Source organism: Staurois parvus, unplaced genomic scaffold (genome assembly GCF_062004578.1).
Source record: "Staurois parvus isolate SC_StPar_1 unplaced genomic scaffold, SC_StPar_1.0 ptg000147l, whole genome shotgun sequence".
In the NCBI taxonomy this organism is placed as follows: domain Eukaryota; kingdom Metazoa; phylum Chordata; class Amphibia; order Anura; family Ranidae; genus Staurois; species Staurois parvus.
Genome location: NW_028317943.1, coordinates 25,295,076 through 25,317,435, shown reverse-complemented (window position 1 = coordinate 25,317,435; position 22,360 = coordinate 25,295,076). Strand labels below are relative to the sequence as shown.

General features: G+C 40.4%; 1 protein-coding gene across 2 annotated transcripts in view; it reads left to right on the top strand.

Moving 5' to 3' along the window:
• MSRB3 (methionine sulfoxide reductase B3) overlaps positions 1-22,360 on the top strand; it is a 191,051-nt gene that overhangs the window by 48,620 nt on the left and 120,071 nt on the right. The window contains exon 2 of one of the 2 annotated variants that reach the window (XM_089674151.1): positions 811-938. The exons of the other annotated variant lie outside the window; for it this stretch is intronic. Within the exon in view, the coding sequence (XP_089530277.1) occupies positions 863-938 (76 nt within the window). The 5' untranslated portion in view covers positions 811-862. The remainder of the gene's footprint in view (positions 1-810; positions 939-22,360) is intronic. 2 annotated transcript variants of the gene reach the window in all.

The following is a 22,360-nucleotide window of genomic DNA, read 5'->3' as shown; positions in this document are numbered from 1 at the left end:
CCCTGACCCCTGGGCCACAGGTTGGAGACCACTGGTGTAAAGCGACAAATAATTCATTCATAATTGCTTGTTTCATTCTTTGAAATCAGGCATTCATCTTTGTGGCTTTAGCATGCAGTCACCATTTTGACATGTTCACATTGGCAGCACACCATTGATAGGTTTTATTGAGAGGACCACATTTTCCTTAGGCGTTAGAACCAAGTGGCACCTTTTTTTCTACATAGACATTGACTACACATTTTTCCTATAATCAGTAGAAGTAATCTCATTAAAACATATTTACATGATGTCACATAAGTTGAAGCCAGATAACGTGGGAAAATGTTTTATCTATTAGAGGGTTGTTTCTTTGGCACCCAAAGGTTATATGTTCAGAGGCTCCAGTGAGGCAAATCGTTCCTTGTTACTGGCTAGCCATGCAGGACAGCAGATAATCAGACAGGATCAGCCAACCATGGTGCTATATATGACCAAAGTCAGGGGTAGGCAACCTGCAGCTCTCCAGCTGTTGCAGGACTACAAGTTCCATCATGGCTCTGCAAGTCTAAGCTGTAACTGTCAGTTTTGTAATGTTGCAATGCCTCATGGGAAATGTAGTTCCTCAACAGCTAGAGAGCCACAGGTTGCCTACCCCTGACCAAGGTGAAGGATGCAAGAAGTTTTCTAGGCAGGTTTTTTACAGAAAGGCCAACTGAGATGCTGTCTTTTGCCACTACTGCTGTAAAATATACCATAACCATCATGTCTGATCTATTGTGTGTTTCATTTACCATGCTGATGTTAATCTTTCTTTTTCTCCCCATTCAGCGTTTGTCCCTGTTCTTTGCCCCTTCGTTTTGTTGGTGAGGATATCACAGTGATGTCTGCATTCAACCTTCTCCATTTGATGACAAAGAGCCAGCCAGTGGCCCTGCGGGCCTGTGGGCTTCCCTCAGGTTGACTGGGTGCTGCTTGTTGTATCATGCATTCAGAGAGTCCTTAACTTCTGGTGTATCTGCTGCAGGAAACCACCAACTCTTCATTCTCTCCTATCCACCATTCAATTGAAACCATTTAAAGTGACTTGTTTTATTAGTTCAAATCCATGTTTATTGAGCACACACATGTATAAAATGACTACACATTACTAATTTAATCCAGAGCGTCTACATAATTATATTGATCAATATATGGAGTGTTTTGCTGTCCTAAAGAGTGGATCCAAAAATTGAGGATTGGTGAAGTGTAGGTTACACTGAGCTTCAGACACCTCCTGAACATCTCAATTCAGTTCACTGGGCTCTGCCAGCCTGTTCTTAGATATCTCTTCACTAGGTTTTTAGGACAATAAGCTTTCAATGAAAACATCCAAGGGGGATTGATTTGCATAGCCATTGCATGAGCTACATACTGATTTATGTCTTTTTCTAAGCTTTTGTATGCGAAAGGAAGCTATTTCTGCTAAGCAGGATGTTCAGCTTTCTGTATTCTTTCTGCTTGTGTAGAAAATCACACTAGCTTCTTCCTAACAGGTTTTCTGCAAAATGATTAAGTTGATGTTTTGGCATACACCCCAAAAAACAATGGTTTTGTGTAATAGTGCCTATACCATCATCGGCAGTTTGCCTCTTCTTTGAAAAATCCTCCCTTAATGTTGCCTTCATAGCCACCATATATGGCCATGAGTGGCTATCTTTCAGTGCCATATGGGTTAAATGCAGGTACTGCCGATGTGAAGAGTTGCTCCACTTGCCCACCCCCTTCTGCCCTCTCTGCCATTCAGAGAGCTTGTATTACTCTTCTCCCACAACGCATTGCATTCTGCGATCCTCTCTGTCATCGGTTCCATTTTCATTCATGGAGAGCAATACATTGTGGGAGAGTAGTAGAAGATCCCTGAGTGGCAGAGAGGGCAGAAGGGGGCTAGCAAGCAGTGCATCTCTTAACACTTGCAGTGGCTGCAGGTAACCCCTATAACACCAGCAGATAGCCGCTCAGGGCAATATCTGTCATCTATTAGTCCTCATGCACACTGGACATTTTACAGCTGCTGTTTTTGGCTTTTGGCGTTTTTTTCTACAGCCAGTAAACTTCCCAGCATGTTATCCTGTGTGTCCATAGACTGTAATCAGCGGTTTTTGGCAGGGGCGTTTTTGGCTGGAAAAAAAAAACAGAACTAGTGGGTTTCTAGAGGAGTTTTTTAGCTGTAAAAACGCTCTAATGTTGAAGAACGCAGTAAAACACAGCAAATAGCGGTAAAATGTGGCAAACCAGTGTTTTTGGATTTTTTTTGAGCAAAAGAAAACAAACTTTGCTCTCATTAAAAAACACTAAAAAACGCAAACGTGGAAAAACGCGGTTAAACGCTAATGCAAAAACGCTGAAAAATTCACGTTTTTAACATGACTTTACACAGCTAACGTTACCAGCGTTATTAAAACACCCTGTGTGCATGAAGGTGGCATGGAAATTAGATTCTTCCAAGAAGCAGAAGCCTGCAGGTAATGGGATACACACCATTAAATGTAACTAATGTATTTGGTGCTGTATCCCTCCAACCCCCAAAAATGACTAAACTTCAGCTTAAAGAAAAGAAAAGCAAAATAATGGTTCAGCTTTTATCTCTAGTATTATCTTCACTGTACCCAAATTTGACAGGTACCCGTCCCGCTTCCACTGCAATCGCCTCTCTCCCGAAGTCTTCTGGGTCACGTGACAGGTCCCAGAAGACTACGGATGCGCAGTGCTTCTCACGCATTGGGCAAGATGAGGTGATGAGGACACCGGTAGGACCAAGGAACAGGTAGGACCAAGGAGCAGGTTCTGCTGCACAGAAGAGCCGAACAGCCGGTCCAGTATTCTAACACAGTGGCGACGCTCCATAAGACGTACAGACATTTCCCCCCATTTTTTTTGGGGGGGAGTGCGTCTTATATGACGAAAAATAGGGTACCGTAGTTATCTGAGCACAGTGCTCTCTCCCGAGCTAATGCTTCACCTTGCCACAGTGTGACTGACTTGGATGGTCAACAGCAAAAACCAAATGTTTGTCAGTGTGACCCAGGTGCAAACATTACATAGTCGTCTCCATCAAGGTAGTAAATGGTTCAGTGTTTTTGTAAAGTGCTATATAAATGGGTTTTATCTGCTTCTCCTTGGGTTACAGCACAATTCTGGGAAACTTAATGTGGAGTTCCAGTCCCCATAAATTAAAAAAAAAAAAATACAATGGAAGTTCTTGCTGTATGCCTAAAAAAAAGGTATGTAAACCTTTACAAAAAAACCCCCCAAAAACCTAACTATATATGGACAACAATCAGGAATACTTAGAACTAAACTTCAAAAAACAGGTGGAACTCTACTTTAAAAATGATCCCTTGCAGTGGGGCTGCACCCACACTGCTAGGGTTGGCTGCATGTTTAGTCTAGGGGAGAGTTTTTGCAGTTTAACTTACCTGATCCAACCCCCCATGCCCCAGCGGTGGACTGTCACTCCTGCCAGGGCTATGGACCCTGCAACAGTCTTAATGATGTCAGGAAAATGAGGATGGCTGGATCATGAGGGAGAAGACACTGCGAGGACTTGTCTAGCAAAGTGGAGGAGTGACTACTTAGATTTATTTATTTTGGGTACTTATATAGCGCTGTCAATTTCTGCAGCACTTTACATATATATTGTACATTCACATCAGTCCCTAACCCTCAAGGGGTGTACAATCTAAAGTCCCTAACTCACATTAATACATACTAGGGCCAATTTAGACAGGATCCAATTAACCTACCAGCATGTCTTTGGAGTGTAGGAGGAAACCGGAGTTCCCAGAGGAAACCCACACAGGCACAGGGAGAACATATAACTCCAGGCAGGTGGTGCTGTGGTTGGGATTCAAACCAGCAACCCTAGTGCTGCCAGGTGGAAGTGCTAACCATTTAGCCACTGTGCTGCCCAGATCTTCTTTTCTATGTACCCTAGACCCAAACAAGCAATCAACCCTTACATTGTGGGCTCAGTAATTTTTAAGTTTCCTAGAGTTCAGCTTTAAGCCTGTACCTGCCTATACTGAGTAAAGTGACATGACTTTAGGCTCCTTTCACACCAATGCATTTTTTAGTGCTTTTTGCAGAAACGCACTACAGTCCATTTAACATGGTTTCCTATGGAACATGTTCACATATATGCTTTTTTGAGCTGCTGTGTTTTTGGAAAGGGTCAGGGACTTTTTTGTAAAGCAAAAAGCAAGGTTTTTGCTACAGTAGAGAATCAATGGAGTAGATTCAATGGAGAATCAACTGAAATGCATGGTAGTGTGTTTGTGCCGCGTTTTGCATTTTTATTCTGCCCAGCAAAAAAAATGTCCACTTTAAAAAAAAAAAGCTGAACAAAACGAGGTACAAATGTGTCAAAAATGCATGTAGAAAAAGGCAAAATGAACTGCGAAAAGCACTTGAAAACAGGCAAAAAGCAAACTGCACAGGTGTGAATGGAGCCTTACAGCAGGCAGAGTATTCAGGATTCAGTTACTTTCAGTGCTTTCCTCCACTGCAATAATCTGGTTCTGGTGCACCTCGTAGCTTCTGTGTAAGTTTGGACTTTTTGAGAATGCTGAAACTTATGCAGGCCATAGACGGGGAGAAAACAGGACGTTTTTTTTTAGAAAAACGAAAAATCGGTCGTTCAGTCGGCCGACGTTACCACCATTGGTAAAAAAAAAGTCGGCTGATTTTAGTCCCATCTACGGCCGGCAAATATAATAGCAGTGTCCCTACAGAGAGCTCCGCTATTATATTTGACAGAAGAAATAGAATATGAATAAGAAAAGAAAAAATAGAATATGAATAAGGAGAAAAAGAAATAGAATATGAATAAGTAGAAGAAGAAATAGAATATGAATAAGAAGACGAAAAAGAAGAAATAGAATATGAATAAGAAGAAGAAATAGAATATGAATAAGATGAAAAAGAAGAAATAGAATATGAATAAGAAGAAGAAGAAATATAATATGAATAAGAAGATGAAAAAGAAGAAATAAAATATGAATAAGAAGAAGAAGAAATAGAATATGAAGAAGAAGAAGAAATAGAATATGAATAATAAGAAGAAATACAATATAAATAAGAGGAAGAAAAAGTTGCAACATTGTATCTATTTGTATCCATTTCAGATACAGATGTTTCTATTCGGATACAAATAGATACAATGTTGCTATTCTTTTAAATGTCAAATATAATATCGGACTGAAATTCTTTTTTTTTCTTATTATTCCTATTCTTTTTCTTCTTATTCATAATCTTTTCTTCTCCTTATTCATATTCTATTTCTTCTTTTTCTTCTCCTTATTCATATTCTATTTCTTTTTCTCCTTATTCATATTCTATTTCTTCTTTTTCCTTCTCCTTATTCATATTCTATTTCTTCCTTTTCTTTCCTTATTCATATTCTATTTCTTCTTTTCTTCTTATTCATATTCTATTTCTTCGTTTTCCTCTTCTTATTCATATTCTATTTCTTCTTTTTCCTCTTTTCCCTTCTTCTTGCCGGTCACTGCTCATGCGCATTTTTTAAAATCGGTAAAAAGACCGTCCAATTTGTCCATCATTGCCGCAAAAATCGGCTGAAGGACAAAATTGGCCAATTTTTTTCCCAACATGACCGATAAACAGAAAGTTTCAAAATCACAAAAAAATGGCCGACTGATTACCCCACTAACGATCTGAAAATCGGCTGATTTTTTTCGGCCAAAAAATCGGACGGTTTTCTCCCCGTCTATGGCCTGCATTAGACAAGTTTGCAGGGAGTGTCACCTATTCTCTAATACCCAGGCTGTGGGATGGTGGGGAGTTTGAAAGGTTGCAATGGTCATACTAATTACTTCCACGCTGAATTCATTTACAAGTTCAATATACCATGATGGAAACACTTAAGGGTTTTCAAATTAGAAAATCATCTTGTATGAAAGTGGTTGGGTGACATTGCTCTTGCTTGTCATCTGCTGCACTATGCAAAGGTTAGTCAAAATGTGCATGTTATTTTCAGTTAAGATGACCTTACAACTTTGGGGCATCCAAACTCACTGTATACAGAATAGTAAAGGGAAATGTCATTACAAATTAGGTGAAACATATCAGACAGTGTCTGGTTGCAACCAATTAATATTTCAGGACAACGGGCTGTAAGAACATATAAAACAATGATCATTCTACACAATGGTCTTTTTAAACTTGTTTCAAAGCAGATTTCCACTAGATGGCACTAGATTCTTTTTTTTGTTTTTAATCAAACCCGCCAGTGGTATGGACTGTTCCACTCCTGCACCATTAGAGTTAAATCTTTCATGCACACACAACATTTTGCTCACAAAAAAGACTATTTCCTGATATATCACAGACCTTTTCCAGCATTAGAAACAATGAAAGTGGCTAAGCAGATCTGTAATGCATTCCAGATATCAGAATGAAGCAAAAGAATTCCTGCAGCCACGCTGGGCCACAAAATATGGGGTGTACTGGAAATACCCCATTTGTGATTCATTAAAAGCTCTCGCTTTGTACCAAAGTACAAGACACATTTCAGGATCAACCATTTCTTCCTGTTTGTTCCATTGTCTACTTAGTAGCTTGTGTTCAAAGTCCTTCAGGTACATTTGCTGCAGCAGACCACCCAGGTTTAAAAATACCAATAACATATGCTCTAACTGCAATTTTAGAACTGTTAGGGACTCTCATCTCTCACGTGTTCTTCTGTTTACTGTGTTGATTGTTGCCTGCATCACCAATGCTTTGCATGAATATTAATGATTTCATATATTAGACTTTGTACACATGGGCAAAAATACCAAGTCGTTTAGCAGGCCATTTGACAACCCAAGGAGCAGCCAGTGTTATTTAGTGGCAAAAAGTGATCAGCAACTCATTAGAACAGTTAACCACTTGCCCTCCAGAGGATTTACCCCGCCTTCCTGACAAGGCCATTTTTTGCACAGTCATGCAACACTGCACACAAATAAAAATTTACGTTCTTTTTTTCCCCCACAAATATAGCTTTCTTTTGGTGGTATTTGATTGCCTGTGCGGTTTTTATTTTTTGCGCTATAAACAAAAAAAGGCCGACAATTTTGAAAAAAAAAAACAATATTTTTTAATTTTTGCTATTAAACATGTCCAATAAAAAAATTAAAAAATTAATTTCATCATAGATTTAGGTCAAAATGTATTCTGCTACATGTATTTGCTAAAAAAAAAAAATTCCAATACGTGTAAACTAATTGGTTTATGTGAAAGTTATATAATTTACAATAGGCTGTATATATACTGATTTTTTTTAATCTTACTAGCAATCAGCGACTAACAGCGGGACTGCGGCGGGCATTCTGACACTGGGGGGAACTGACATGGTGTCACTGACATCCCCATTGACACTAATACAGTGATCAGTGCTAATAAAAAGCACTGACACTGTACTAATGGCACTGGGCAGGAAGGGGTTAACATGTGGGGCGATCAAAGGGTTAACTGTGTGCTGTTTTACTATGTGGGCTGTGTGTGTTTCACTGTAAGGAGCTGACGGGAGAGATCTGTATTGTTTACATACAGTTCTCTCCCCCATCGGTAATACTCTGAGAGTACCGAGTGCCAGCGGGAAAACACAGCTGAGGCCACGAATGTCAGCCCCCTATCTGGAACTGCAAAATCATGTGTATATACGTGATTTTGCACACCCGTGCCGCCCTGTAGCAGTATTTCTGCTATAGGGTGGTGTGGAAGCGGTTAAATCAGACACATTGGGGGAGATTAACTAAAACTGGAGCACTCAGAATCTGGTGCAGCTGTGCATGGCAGCCAATCAGCTTCTAACTTCAGCTTCTTCAATTAAGCTTTGACAGTAAAACCTGGAAGCTGATTGGTTTCTCTGCAGTGCTGCACTCATAGTGCTGTATCCAAGGGCGAACTGACCATTTAGAATCTCGGGCACTGCCCGAGGGCCTGGGATCAGTAGGGGGCCCCATGAGATGCCCCTGGTACCTTTTTCATAGGATTTTTTAAGTTTGGGTAAGGACACAGGGGCCCCATGATCTCCTATTGCCTGGGGGCCCCATGAGTTGTCAGTCCGCCCCTGGCTGTATCCTATGCATGTATCTGCTCTTTGGGTCATTCCACCCAAAACTGATATTTTAGGTATAAATAGATCTGGTAGCCTGAGTCTTGGTGGCTGCATTATTTTCTTGCCATAGATCCTAATTGTGTTCTCATTCATCTTGAGGTTTCGGGTGCTCTCCTCCACTTTATGATGCTTTCACTGCTCCTGTCGCATTTTTCATAGTATGAAATTAAAGGAAAAATCGACCTTTTACAGGAACTCAACATCATGATAACCTTTTTTAAAAATGTATAAACTCATAAATGGATTTTGAGTGAGCATTTTAGGGGAACTGAAAAGATAAAGCAGTATTAAACCCAAAATCAAAAATGTATTATATAACAGCTTACCAATTGTGTGGTGTCTGCATCAGTTTCCTTTTCCTCTTTTACCTTTGATTTCACCTGGTGATGTGACCAATAACACACCTCCTGTATTAGTGAGACACCGCTTTGGAGGAATGAGCACAGGGCACAGCAGCATTGTCAGTCTGGGGATGAAGGGGGGGGGAGTGTATTAGCAGGTTTGAATACATTAACAAATGGATTATAAAATCCATCTCTCACCTTATAATCAGTTACAGCAAACATTTTTCCTTTTGGGATAAAGGTTTTACATGCATACATAAACCTGTCATTTCAATCACCCCGGTCAGTGTTAAATGGTCCGTCTCATCCATGTAAACTGATACTTTCTATTGGAAAGCTTGAACTTCTGAAAAACAGCTGAATTGCCTGATGAAAATCAGAAAGAAAGCCAGCAAAAGGGAACAAATTCAGCCATCACATCTCAGAATTGGTAAACTACAATATAAGAAATGTTTGTTTTTGGGTTTAATACTGCTTCAACAGCTTTTTATGCCCTATGAAACAATGGATGATGCTATAGTCATTAATTAGAACTTGGAATAAAATGCCCTTGTTTGCAAAGTCCTAGTACTGTATAAATATGATCTTAGGAAAATGTATTTTATAAAAACATTGAAGCAGCATTGCTGTTTTATGTGTAATCAAATCCTTTTGATTGAGTGCAATACACCTGTTATTCTGCATGTATACAAATCAAACGTTCACTGTACAAACTGTCTGAATGAGCTTTAGCCATGACATCTTGGGGTTGTGTTGGTTTTGTTTTGTAGTTATACAGATGCTACAAGTGTTATTGTTACATTTCAACATAGAACAGATCATGTTTACATTTTCAGAGTGCCTAACTTGTACAAAAAATATAGTTGTTCTTGTTTTATTTACACGGGACTGAGTCCTGATGTGTCTTGAACTGTTTTTCATACTCATGCAACATTGTTTTTAATATAAATAGTATATTTGGTCTGAGGAATGCACTGTTGGGTGAGATAGTAGATGTGTTTTTATTTACAGCCATGCTCAGAGATTTGGGGTTTTACAGGTTTGTTGATTAGAAGATATATTTACAGACGGACCTTTGGACAATCCAGTACATATTTTTCAAGCCCAGAAATGAGCTGGGTTCACATTGGGAAATCCACCCATAACTTGTACTTAAAACATTTTGCTTAGGGGGAGATTTACTAAAACTGGTGTACACAGAATCTGGTGCAGCTGTGTATAGTAACCAATCAGCTTCTACATTTTAGCTTTGGTTCATGTTGAATGCAACTTTGAAATCATGCTACATCACTTGAAGTAGCACGATTTCAATACCATAGGTCAGTGTGATTTCAGGTGTGACTTCATGCACCAATGTCTGTTAGGGTTTTATTTATTTATTTCAGGTACTTATATAGTGCTGTCAATTTACACATATATATTAAACATTCACATCAGTCCCTAACCCTCAAGGGGTGTACAATCTAAGGTCCCCAACTCACATTCATACATACACATATTAGGGCCAATTTAGACAGGAACCAATTAACCTACCAGCATGTCTTTGGAGTGTGGGCAGAAACAGGAGCATCCGGAGGAAACCCACACAAGCACAGGGAGAACATGCAAACTCCATGCAGGAGGCGCCATGGTCGGGAATCAAACCCGTGACCCATTTACTGCAAGGCAGACCCACAACCACTAAGCCACTGTGCTGCCCAAAACAGAACACATATTAATTACACAGGTTCTGAGGCCAATTTAATGCAGATAATGCACTAAGTGAGTTTAATTGCCACCTTAATCAGCCACAGATCCTGTGTAATTAATGTGTTCAGTTTTAAGCACTTGTCTTCCAGAGGATTTACCCCTCTTCATGACCAGACCATTTTTTGCAATAGGGTGCTGCGTTATTTTAACGGACAATTGCACAGTCATGCAACGCTGCACCCAAATGAAATTTACGTCTTTTTTTTCCCCACGAATAGAGCTTTCTTTTGGTGGTATTTGATCGCCTGTGCGGTTTTTTATTTTTTAAGCTATATAAAGAAAAAAGACAAACAATTTTGAAAAAAAACAACATTTTTCACCTTTTGCTATTAAATGTGTCGAGTAAAAAAATGTTTTAAATCTAATTTTGTCATAAATTTAGGCAAAAATGTATTCTGCTACATGTCTTTGCTAAAATAAAACCCCAATACGTGTAAATGAATTGGTTTATGTGAAAGTTATAGCGTTTGCAAATGGCGGTATGTATACTGGAATTTTTTTCTTCTACCAGTAATGGCGGCGATCAGTGACTGCAACGGGCATTCTGACACTGGGGGGAGCTGACTTGGTGTCACTGACATCCTCAGTGACACCAATACAGTGATCAGTGCTAATAAAAAGCACTGAGACTGTACTAATGGCACTGGGCAGGAAGGGGTTAACATCTGGGGTGATGAAAGGGTTAACTAGGTGCTGCTTTACTATGTGTGCTGTGTGTCTGTTTCACTGTAAGCCCACTGCTTTCTATGGCTCTGCTATGCAGAGCCATACAAAGCAGAGTGCAGCAGCTGATGGGAGAGATATGTATTGTTTAAATACAGGTCTCTCCTCCATTGGAAATCCTCGGAGATCGCCAGGTGCCAGCGGGGTATCACCGTCTGGGACCCGGTGATTGACAGCCAAGGCCGCGAATGGTGGCATGTGCCCCCTACCCGGAACTGCAAAATCATATATATATATATATATATATATATATATATATATGTAGCAGTATTTCTGCTGTAGGGTGGCGTGGAAGCGGTTAAAGGGATAGGTGGCGACCCTAATGTCTATGCAAGTCACACCTGAATTTTCTGAAAATAGTGCGGACGGAGTTGGAGTCGCACCAATTTGAACAGTTCTATTGCAATAAGTTTCAACTTGTCATGTGATTTGGAACTGTCAAATCACATGACAAGTCACACTGCTGTGAACCAGGGCTTACTTTCAAAGTTTAATTATACAACTGAAGTTAGAAGTTGATTGATTACTATGCACAGCTGGGCTAGATTCCGTGTACTCCAGTTTTGGTAAATCCCCCCTAGTGCTGGTATATATTAAGCCCAACATTTTAAATGGTCTTTTATCCAATGATATTTAAATGTTTTGATAGATGATGAAGGGTTGAATCATTTACATTTTTATTCCTGGGGGATTTCTGTGCTTGATTTCTCAGGTATGCACCCCATTCATTGCCATTCCAAAAGGAAAAGTCTTACTCATCTTGTTGGATTTTTAATTTATTTTTTATCATGTGGAATGCAGCAGAAGGAACTGCAAAGGGTCTCACTCATCATGTTGGATTATTAGTTTGTTATACCATGTGCAATGTAGCAGAAGGAGTCAAATGTTCCTTGAAGCAGCAGGTGAAGTAAGATTTCTTAGAGAAGGGAGATGAAACGAAAACCAAAGCTGGTCATACACAGAGTTCATTTAGGATGGTTTCTGATTAATTTGAGCCGTGAGTGGCAATATTAGCATCTTCCCACCTGGCTTCCTTCAATCTGGAAATCAAAGTTGCTGGGTGGATAATTGTCATCTGAATAGCAGCTGCATCCAGTCAAATACAGCCACTGTACAGCTATTCTGATGGCTGGCACCCATAGCTGTCAGAATAGCTAAACAGTGGCTGCATCTGTTTGGATGCAACAGCTGTTCAGATGACAATTTTCCACTTCCACCTAGCAGCACTAGGATCGTTGATTCGAATCCCAACCACGGCACTACCTGCACAGAGTTTCCATGTTCTCCCTGTGCCTGCTTGGGTTTCTTCTTGGTATTCTGGTTTCCTCCCACACTCCAGTGACATTCTGGTAGGTTAATTGGCTCTAGTATGTGTATGTATGAATGTGAGTTAGGAACCTTAGATTGTAAGTGACCGATGCAGGGGCGGACTGACAACTCATGGGGCCCCCGGGCAATCATGGGGCCCCTGTGTCCTTGCCCAAACTCAAAAAAGCCTATGCAAAAGGTACCAGGGACATCTCATGGGGCCCCCTACTGACCCCGGGCCCTCGGGCAGTGCCCGAGTTTCCAAATGGTCAGTCCGCCCCCATACTGATGTGAATGTCCAATATATATGTAAAACGCTGCATAAATTGACAGTGCTATAAAAGTACCTGTAATAAATAAATACAATAAACAGAAGAGATTTCTCCATCTATGCTCTTTATTGTTTAATTTTATTGTGCATGGCCAGCTTTTAAGAGAAGAAGTTTCATCACTGAAATCTGAGAGATAAAAACACCAAGGTTAATGATTCAGTTATATTTATCTATTAAAAGCTGAAATGACAGACTCTTTGTAGTAGAGGTTAATGAGTTGGCCTAGACAGATAAAGGTCACTCATAGACAAGCATGGATTAAATTGTGAGGTGGCTCATGAGCTAGATGCTTTCCTTTCTTGACATAGATGAGTGATCCCTTCTCCAAGAGTAGTACATACTCATACTCAAATACTCCACTAAGTGGAGGCAAAATGTTGTGCGGCTTAGCAATGAGGATGAAGATGGGCAGATCACATACATTGTTCTTGCTGATCTTCCCATCTTTGAACAGCCTGAGTTGCCCTGTGCCTCGTCTTATTCCACAATTTATAGTGCTCAGCCTTAAAAGCACACAGGGATGGCGAGACTGTCTAAAACATTTAAAACTAGATAACTTTTTAAACAAAAACAAACAAATGACTGCTTTCACTAAGCTGCCTTTCAATTAGTAATCTTGGGAATCCCTGTCACTGTGTTATATAAATGACATTCTGTTTCAGTGTTCTTCCAGTGAGGATCATAAGAGCATGATTGGCTTAGTGCAGAACATGTACTGTACAGTAATGCTTCAAGCAGAAGGTGAAATAATCCCATTCTCATCATTTCTTCTCAAACATCCATTTACATTAGAGAAGAAACAAAGAATGTTTTGTGTTTCTTGCTGTGGCATGGTTCCAAGCACAGTCTTGTACGCTTGAGTAATTACTCTGTAAAACCAAGGTTACCTGATAAATGTCAGTACATTCTCCAGATAAAAATATGTTATTACAGGCTCTAGGGCTAAATTTGCTTTGAAATTAGAAAAACCTGAAATTTACTTTCATGGGAGGATTTGGTTAACCTAAAAACACCTTTCAGAATGAAAACAAAACTTAGGAAGTAATGCTCTCTGTACCTGATCCCCCTGCAGCTGCCTGAAAAACTCCCATTCATGCCTGTCTGTTTGGCCGATATAAAGCGTAGTAAATTACACTACTGAAGTTGGATTTTGAAAGAAAAAAAATTAAGTGGTTCATTTCACATTGCATAAGTGAGAAATATTTCAGATCCACAGCACCAAGTTTCATTGTGGAAAAAAAAATATTGCCTGTTTATTGGAACCAGCATTAGAACCCACATAAGTATTCAGGGCTTTTTTTTTTTTTTACCAAAGCAGGAGATCCTAGTTTTTGGACTGTGACGCTGATATCATTAATCCCAGGAAGGTTGGTATTCGGTGCAGAATATCCTGGCTCATGAGATGACAAACAAGGGATTACGTTTACGTAAGGATGGGTTAGTGTTAGGGTTGGTGTTACAGGGAGGATTCATGGAGATGTAAGGTAAAAGGAAGGGCAAGTGTAAGAGAGTCAGAGTCACAGGGAAAGTAGTTGTGATGGTTAAAGGGAGTTTCAGTGCAGGGGTTAGGGTTTAGGGATGGTTAGTGTGAGGGTTAGTGTCAAGGTTACAGGGAGAATTAGTTTCAGGATTAGAGTCAGTTACAGAAAGGGTTAGGCAGGGTTATTTTATGAATTAGGGTTAGAGTAATGGTTAAATTTGGGTTACAGGAAGGGTTATTGCAAAGGTTCAAGTAAAACTGGCCATGGATGTATTGAAATTCAGCTGGTTCAACAGAGACTGGCTGAATTCTGATAAGTGTGTGGCCATCCCTGCTCGACAGAAGTTGAATATTTGATGGACTTCTGTTGAAGGAGAATATTGGAAACCTTTTGTCGATCAGTGGCTGCAGCTGCTGATCCGTGTATTCTGAGAACAGCAGCTATACAGTGCCGTGGCTGGGGGGAATTCCTCCATCCACCTTGTTTGTGTGGATGGAGTAATCTGTTGGGCTGAACAAAAAAAGAAAAACTAGTGTCTATGGTTAGCTTTAGTGTTGGGCATAGAGTTAAAGTTTGGGTTACAGGATTTGTTAGAGTGAGAGTTAAGGGGTTACAGAAAGGACTAAGTAAAGGCTATTACACACTGGCTCAATATCATCCGGTATTGGCCAGTTCAACAGAGACTGACCGACATGTGGCCAGTGTGTACAGCACTCTTTCCAACAGAAACCAGCCTAATGTTCGGCTTCTGTCGATCAGGCATGCTTGAAAACCAGCAGCCAACCGGCAACTGATCAGTGCTTGCAGCCAATGGCTGCAAACACAGATCAGTATGTCCTGGTGGGAGGGATGCCTCCCCCATCAGAACACAATAGCTCAGCGGGCTAGAACACTATACTAACATCACTTTTGTTAGTACAGCGATCTGTCAGGTTTTTGCTGAACAGAAAAAAACTTAGTGTGTGCTCAACATTATAGCTATTATTAAGGTCAGAGTGGGCTTGCAGTAAAGGCTAGAGTTAGAATTAGAGTGAGGGCCAGGGCCATTGAAAATATGGAATAATATCAGTAGCACTCTACTTAGTTCCTCTTACTGTATTTTTTAATAATAAATTGACAGCATACAGCAATGTCTCCACCTAAAAAACAACTTTCCTTGATGTTTTTTACCACTTCTGGCTTGCTCACAAGGATAGTGAAACGCAGAAAGTTATTTTTTTGGTGGAGACATTGCTATATGAAGTAAATTCATTGATTATTAAAAATACTGTTAAAGAGCTAAGTAGAGTGTGGCTGATATTATTTCATATTCTCAATAGAGAGTAGAGATGGAGTATAATGGCCAGCACCCAAGTTATCCATATACAAGAGCAGCCAGTCTTGAGTGGGAGATATAGATCCATGAAAGTCAAGGCCATGTCACAACTGCCTACTCTGAAGCAGCTACAAATCTCTCTGCTTATTTTCTCTGGTAATTTGTAGCTAGATACAGAGTTGCTGCTTTGACTAGCTACAATGCTTATCTATGAAGCTACAGATGGTTGGCGTGCCATGATCATCAGCAGCTTCAATGAGTAGCTACCGAATTTGACAGTTCTGTTCCTAACTCCAAATGCTGAAAAAAGTCAATCTCCTAGTGACTGAACTTCAAATTTCTTTGATTTTTATTGACACAGACCTTTAAGTGGTTTGTTTTTTCCTAACAATAAAATGCTTTGGTGAATAATTCATTTTAGGATATTCTGCTTAGCACTTTGTTCATTCAGATTTCCCTGTTTATATAAAACACTTATTTGTATACACACATTTACTGAGACAAACCCACAAGAAGTCAAAATTGTTGGCTGAAATCGACTGAAATATTTTTTCATTCTCTTTTTTCCAGTTTTACATGTTTTTTCTGCAGTAAATTAGTCTGTTATATAACAATATACAGAGAGTTATGATGCCTACAGACATTAGATAATGTGGACTCAATCTAAATGATGCCTGGACTAAGTGGCTCCCACCCCTTTAAGGGGCTGCCAGTCAGGGCTACACAGTCCCCCTACTTAAAAGTCTTAGGTCCCCAATTAAACAGTTTGTAGTAACACATTAACTAAACTTTACTTAGTATCTACATGGAACCAAGTAACTGTTCTTAACATACATTGTGGGCAAGGTCACTCACTGGAATGGTGGCTTGTGATCTTGCATACATTGGTGATGGCTTCTTCAGAACTGTTCCCTCCAGAGTCCTAGAACAGTCTCATGGGAGATCAAATCTGTCATTTGCTCCATATGTTCATTTTGTTTTCTAGAATGGATTCCAATTCAGTAGACTATAAAGAAGATGCGTCCAATAAACTTTGGGTCTCCATCTTTTCTTCATCTCTCAGTAGTCCAGAGTGATTTTCAACAATGGATGGGATGGAACTTTGGGATCAGACTGCCACTGCCATTCTGTCAATGGATCTTCCCCCTAGTCATCTTTATCTTCCTCTTTTATAGGCAGTGGTTGTTGCAACCGAGTCACTGGAGTTTGCCTAGAAGGGGGTGAATCAGTCAGATATGATATGATAGATATGATATGATATGATACGATAGACAGATATGATACACAGGAAAGCCAGATAACTGCTGCAATGATGTATGGCTGGGAGTTCCATCAGTCAGCTAATATGTACAAGAGCAAGTTTGGGCTCTTTTAAAGGTGATCTACATAGCCTTTGTTAGTGCTGCTGATGCTCTTTAACAGGGATACCTAAGGTGAGATCTAGTTGAGGTTCATATTCAGACATAAATGTGCAGGGCAATAACCCTGTCACATAATTCTGCCCGCTGTTGTAGTTGTGGACCACTGCCAATATGTGTCTACTACAATGTTGTTTCCTCTTCCCTAACAATTCAGGATAAGTAGATGGCTCTCTACAGCCTTTTGTCAGCAATTTCAAAACTATGGGAGGGTTTGGGCCATTCCCCTGCAGAACTTGATTGAGTCACACTGGGTCAGCAATTCAAGGGTCAATCACGTGCTTCTGATGTAGGATTTTATATACTCAAAAAATGTAATTGGACAGTTTTTCTCTTTTTTTTGTTGTTGAGTGTGATCAAAAATGTAACTTCAGTCAGAAATATTTTTTACCTTTCCATAAACAACATATAGTGCTTCGATGTAATCCAAAAGTATGCAGTCCTTCTGTCCCAACTTTAAGTTGGTGAGTGCCTCAGCAGCAGGTTCTCTTCAACTTTTAGTAATTCTTTGCTTTTTCTGAACTTTCAAAATATCCCATTCATCTAGTGCTTAAGTAACTTGATCCTTCCAAGTCTTAAAATCTTCTTCATTAGCCAGGAAGGGGTCTTTCAAGATAGCAGCACAGCTTTCGAAATCCACATCTTGGTTTTCCACACAGATCTTCAGGATTGTTCAAACAGTGTCCCATCACTTTCATGAAAGTATCAAAATCCTTGATATGTGAGTCCCCACTGGGTATTGACATACCTGATGCAAAGGTGGTGTGTGGGTTTGTTTCTATCCCAATACCTCCACGTACTTTTGAGTTAGTTAAGCACTTTGAACTTATTCTACTCCATCAGACTATGAGACTTTCAGAAACTGAAGGCAGAAAGGAATTGATTTGTGCCATTCAAGTAAGGCATTAGCGCAGGGCTGAGGGGTCCGCTATCAAATCTAAGATATAGCCTTGGTTCTCTGTAAAGAATGCAACTATAACTGGACCAGACAATACACCAACACCACAATACCTATATTTGGGATTTATTATGAAAGAAATAGGCCAAGACAAGTAAATAATGGATAAACAGCTTGGACAATGGCGATAAGAAAACTTAACTGACGGTGGTACAATGTAACAACACAATAAACCTGTGAGAGGCCTTGTCCGAATGCACTAGGTGGGTGGAGAATGATGCTAAAAGCATTTATACACAATAATCAGTGCAACAAATGTCCCCACCATAAAGTAAGAGGGATGCCGCTGACTACTACAGACCTTAACTAACTGCTGGCTAATGGGAAAATCTGCCACAGAGACTGCTGGTTGTGGGTCCCTTTAAAGTCAATGGTGAAGCACTCAGCCTTCAAGTGTAGATATTTCTACTACACAATGGTAAGTGTATCTTTGCGAAGTGTCCAAAAAAAAAACTGAGAGTGAACAAGTGTCCCTAAACAGGTTTAGACAAACCTACTGATACCTTACCAGCGATCACCTCTTGATCCTTCCTTGGCTGCAGTTGCCACCAAATACCTGGTGTCAGTTATTGTCAGAGCCTAGAAGGAATGGTGGCATCATGTGCTCAGTCCTAGTGATAGACAGATAAACCCACTGTCACATGCTAGCCTATATGCACTGGGTCTATTAAACAAGCTAGAGGCATAAGCAGTGGGGAATCTCTGTAACGCCCCATGCACACTAGACATTTAACCCTGATGCATGAGGCTCCAGCATTTAGGTGCAGGTATCAGCAGACTGCTTGTGTTCTGCTCCAGCTCTGTCTAGTCCCTGCAGCTGTCAGCCTCTCATAGAGTTTGTATAGGTGAAAGATTTACGCTATTTATTTAGTAAATAAAAAAACAAAAATGAAATGCAAATAGCTGACAAAATTGGGTTTATTTACTAAAGCTGGAGAGTCCAAAATCAGACTCCCTTCTGCATAGAAACCAATCAGCTTCTAACCTCAGCTTGTTCAATGAAGCTTTGGCAATGAAACCTGGAAGCTGATTGGTTTCTATGCAGAAGGGAGTCTGATTTTGGACTCTCCAGCTTTAGTAAATAAACCCCAATTTGTCCACAGTAACTCGTAATGAGTTGGTGCACGTGCAAAGTGCATGAAACATACACTGCTTGTGTTGCAATTCAAACTTTCTCTTGATTTCCTTTATGACTTCAAACAATATGACCATGAGTGCATCCATCACCTTCCCCAGTGGACACAGCCTCACATTGTTGGATGGACCTTCAGATTATAAAAGGTCTATAAGAAGCATTTGTCCTAAAAACTGGAAACAGCTATATGGAAGGTTGTGAGGGAGGAGATGGCTACAAGGCTCAGCAATAACTTTGACGCAGATGCAAAGACAATAAACATTTTTGCTTACACATGATTGGATGATGGAAGTCAGCAGAGTTTCTCTCATGCTCTGGAGCAACTGGAGTGAGACTGCACTTCCAAAGTGCTCAGTCTATTTGCCTTTAGTAAATCAACCCCCATGTCTTACATATTTTGAGGATCTTTTGATGAGATATCTGCATTTGAGTTTTTTGGTCTCCACATCTGCTGTTACAGTTATGAGGGGTCCCAATATCTTTGCTGGATTATATATTGTATGTATATTATGGAGCATGCAATAGGAGGTGCTTTTGAAGTGGTTGTAAATCCTCACATATACCCAGTGAAGTGACTGGCCTCAGTTGATACACAGAGATGAAACAAATCCTCCTACATAAGTTGTACCTGTTTATCTGCAGTCATCTCTTCTCCACATTCATTCAAAGTGCAGAATTTATAAAGCTTGTCTGATCTTTCAAAAAGCAAAGGGTAGAGAACCAAAATTACACACTGCAGAGCTCAGTAAGTAGAGCTCTGAGAGATGATTGGAGAGCAGTGATACACCCCCTTTACACAGGAACAGGGATGAGACTGTCAATCACAAGCTGTGCTCCCTCCCCAGTCACCCTTTTTCTCTTGGTGACAGGAAAACTTGTCAGACGTGATTCATGCTGATAGCAGAGGAAAGAAGCAGCAGACAGAAATGGCACTTAGTACTCTTCATTTGGACAAGTACACATTATAGAGGGATATATTTTGTGCATATCTCATGTCTGAGGTTTACAACTACTTTAATGTGCAATGGTAGGAGGGAACAGCAAAAAATTCCCAGGTGGACAGGAACAGCAAATGGATATTATAGGCAGGAATAACTTGCTGTTGAAGACATATAAGAAGTTATGAGTTATGGGCTCATAGAATAACAGGATCCATCTATATGTTGTAGTTCCAGTGTCTTCCAGCAGATGTCTCCCTGCAGATCCCAGTAAGCAGTTTCTACCTAATTGTCAGGACTTGTGTCATCACTTCTGGTCACTTGCTGGTGGCACTGTTTTTCCAGAGTCAAATGGTGCAGTTCTGGTGATCACCAGAGGGTGTCTCCCAGCAGCTGGGCTGTCCGAGTAATTAGGCTGCACCTGACTTGGGCTGCTGGGAGGTATAAAATCCCACCCTTGATTGAAGGTCAGTGCTTCAGTGTTCTTCCTGGAAGGTGTGTCCCTACCTGATCCTTGTTGCTGTACCTGCTCATGATACCTTCTCCCTGTACCTGCGCCTGGGACCTGCTCCTGTCCCTGATCCAGAGACCTGCTCTCTGTACCCTGCTCCCAGCTCTCAGTACCTTGCTCCCTTCGCACCTTGATTCCTGTCTCTCTCCTGACTTTACCCTGCTTTTGTATGCTCCCTACATAGTCAGTTAGGTTGTTATTTGGGTTGTACTTTCATGGTTATTTGTCACCTATATTGTTTATGGTTTAACGGTGTTGGTGATGGAATTGTATTGTTTGTCTTTATAAACTTCATGTAACTTCCTCCAGTCTGATTCCTGATTTCTTAACCACTTCGTGCCGGCGCCTCCCGGCCTTTTAAGAGTTTCAGAAGCCAGGAGGCGGGCGGGGTTTTAGGGTCATGTGACCGTCTTGATTCGCCATCATGGCGGTCACATGATCGGAAAAGGTCCTGATCGAAAGGGGAGATCAGGACCTTTCCGTGAGTCATGGACATATGTGCTGTAAGCGTGCAGGGCTTTGGCAGGTACCCACTCCCACTTCCGCACCGATCGCCTAAGGCAATCGGAAGTGGAAGTTGTCCTCCTTCCTCTCTCTAGCCTTGTAGGACACATGACAGGTCCCAGAAGACTATGGGGCCATTCACAAAGCGCAGCGCTTCTCCCTCATGCGCAGTGGGCACCCGGATGTGAAGCCGCAATCTGTCACAGTCAGGTGCCCACACTGAAGATGCCAGTGCCAGGGAGAGAAGACGGCCAGTGAAACAGCGGTGGTGAGGACACCGCTGGACCGAGGGACAGGTAAGTGTCTGTATTTTAAAAGTCAGCAGCTACAGTTTTTGTAGCTGCTGACTTTTTTTTTTTATTTAAGGTGGAACTCTGCTTTAAGAATAGCAATCATATGAAGCCATTTTTATCACATAATTGTTTGACTCCTTTTTAAATTAAAATGGTAACAGAAATCACCCAAATGTCCCTGATCAAAAGTCTACATACCCTGGAATGTTTGACCTTGGTACAGACACACACGGTCAAGGTCAGGTAGACCAAGAAAGATTGCAGCCGCAACTGCCAGAAGAATTGTTCGAGATACAAATAAAAACCCACAAGTAACTTCAGGAGAAATACAGCCTGCTCTGGAACAACGGTGTGGTTTTTTTTGGAGCACAATACAATACATGAACAAAAATGAGCTGCATAGTAAAGTTGCCAGAAAGACACCTTTACTGAGCCAATGCCACAAAAAAGCCCGTTTACAATATGCCCGACACCTTGACACACCTCACCAAGCTTTTCTGTGGCATTGGTGCAGTAAAGGCTTCTCTCTGGCATTTCGAATATGCAGCTAATTTTTATTCAAGTACAGTTGCATTGTACTTAATAAAACACACCATGTTTTTCAAGAGGCCTGTATTTCTCCTGAGATTACCTGCGGGGTTTTCTTTGTATGCTGAACAATTCTTCTGGCAGTTGTGGCTGCAAAATGTCTTGGTCTACCTGACCTTGGCTTGGTATCAAGAGATCCCCAAACTTTCCACTTCTTAATAAGTGATTGAACAGTACTGACTGGCATATTCAAGGCTTTTTTTATATCCTTTTCCATCTTTATAAAGTTCCATTACCTTATTACTCATGTCTTTTGACAGTTATTTTCTGCTCCTCATGGCTCAGTATCTAGTCTGCTCAGTACATCCATATGGGAGCTAACAAACTCATTGACTATTTATACACAGGCACTAATAGCAGTTTAAAGAGTCACAGATGTGGGAAATTGACCTTTAATTAACATTTTAACTCATTTGTGTCACTTTGTGTCTGTACCTAAGCCAAATATTACAGGGTATGTAAACTTTTGATAAGGGCCATTTGATTTTATTTTAATTTAAAAATAAATAAATGGCTTTATATGATCACTTTCCTTAAATAAAAAGACAGTTAGTTTTTTGGCATGATCAGTCATATTTTCAATACAAATATCAAAATGTCATGATTTCTGCAAGGGTATGCAA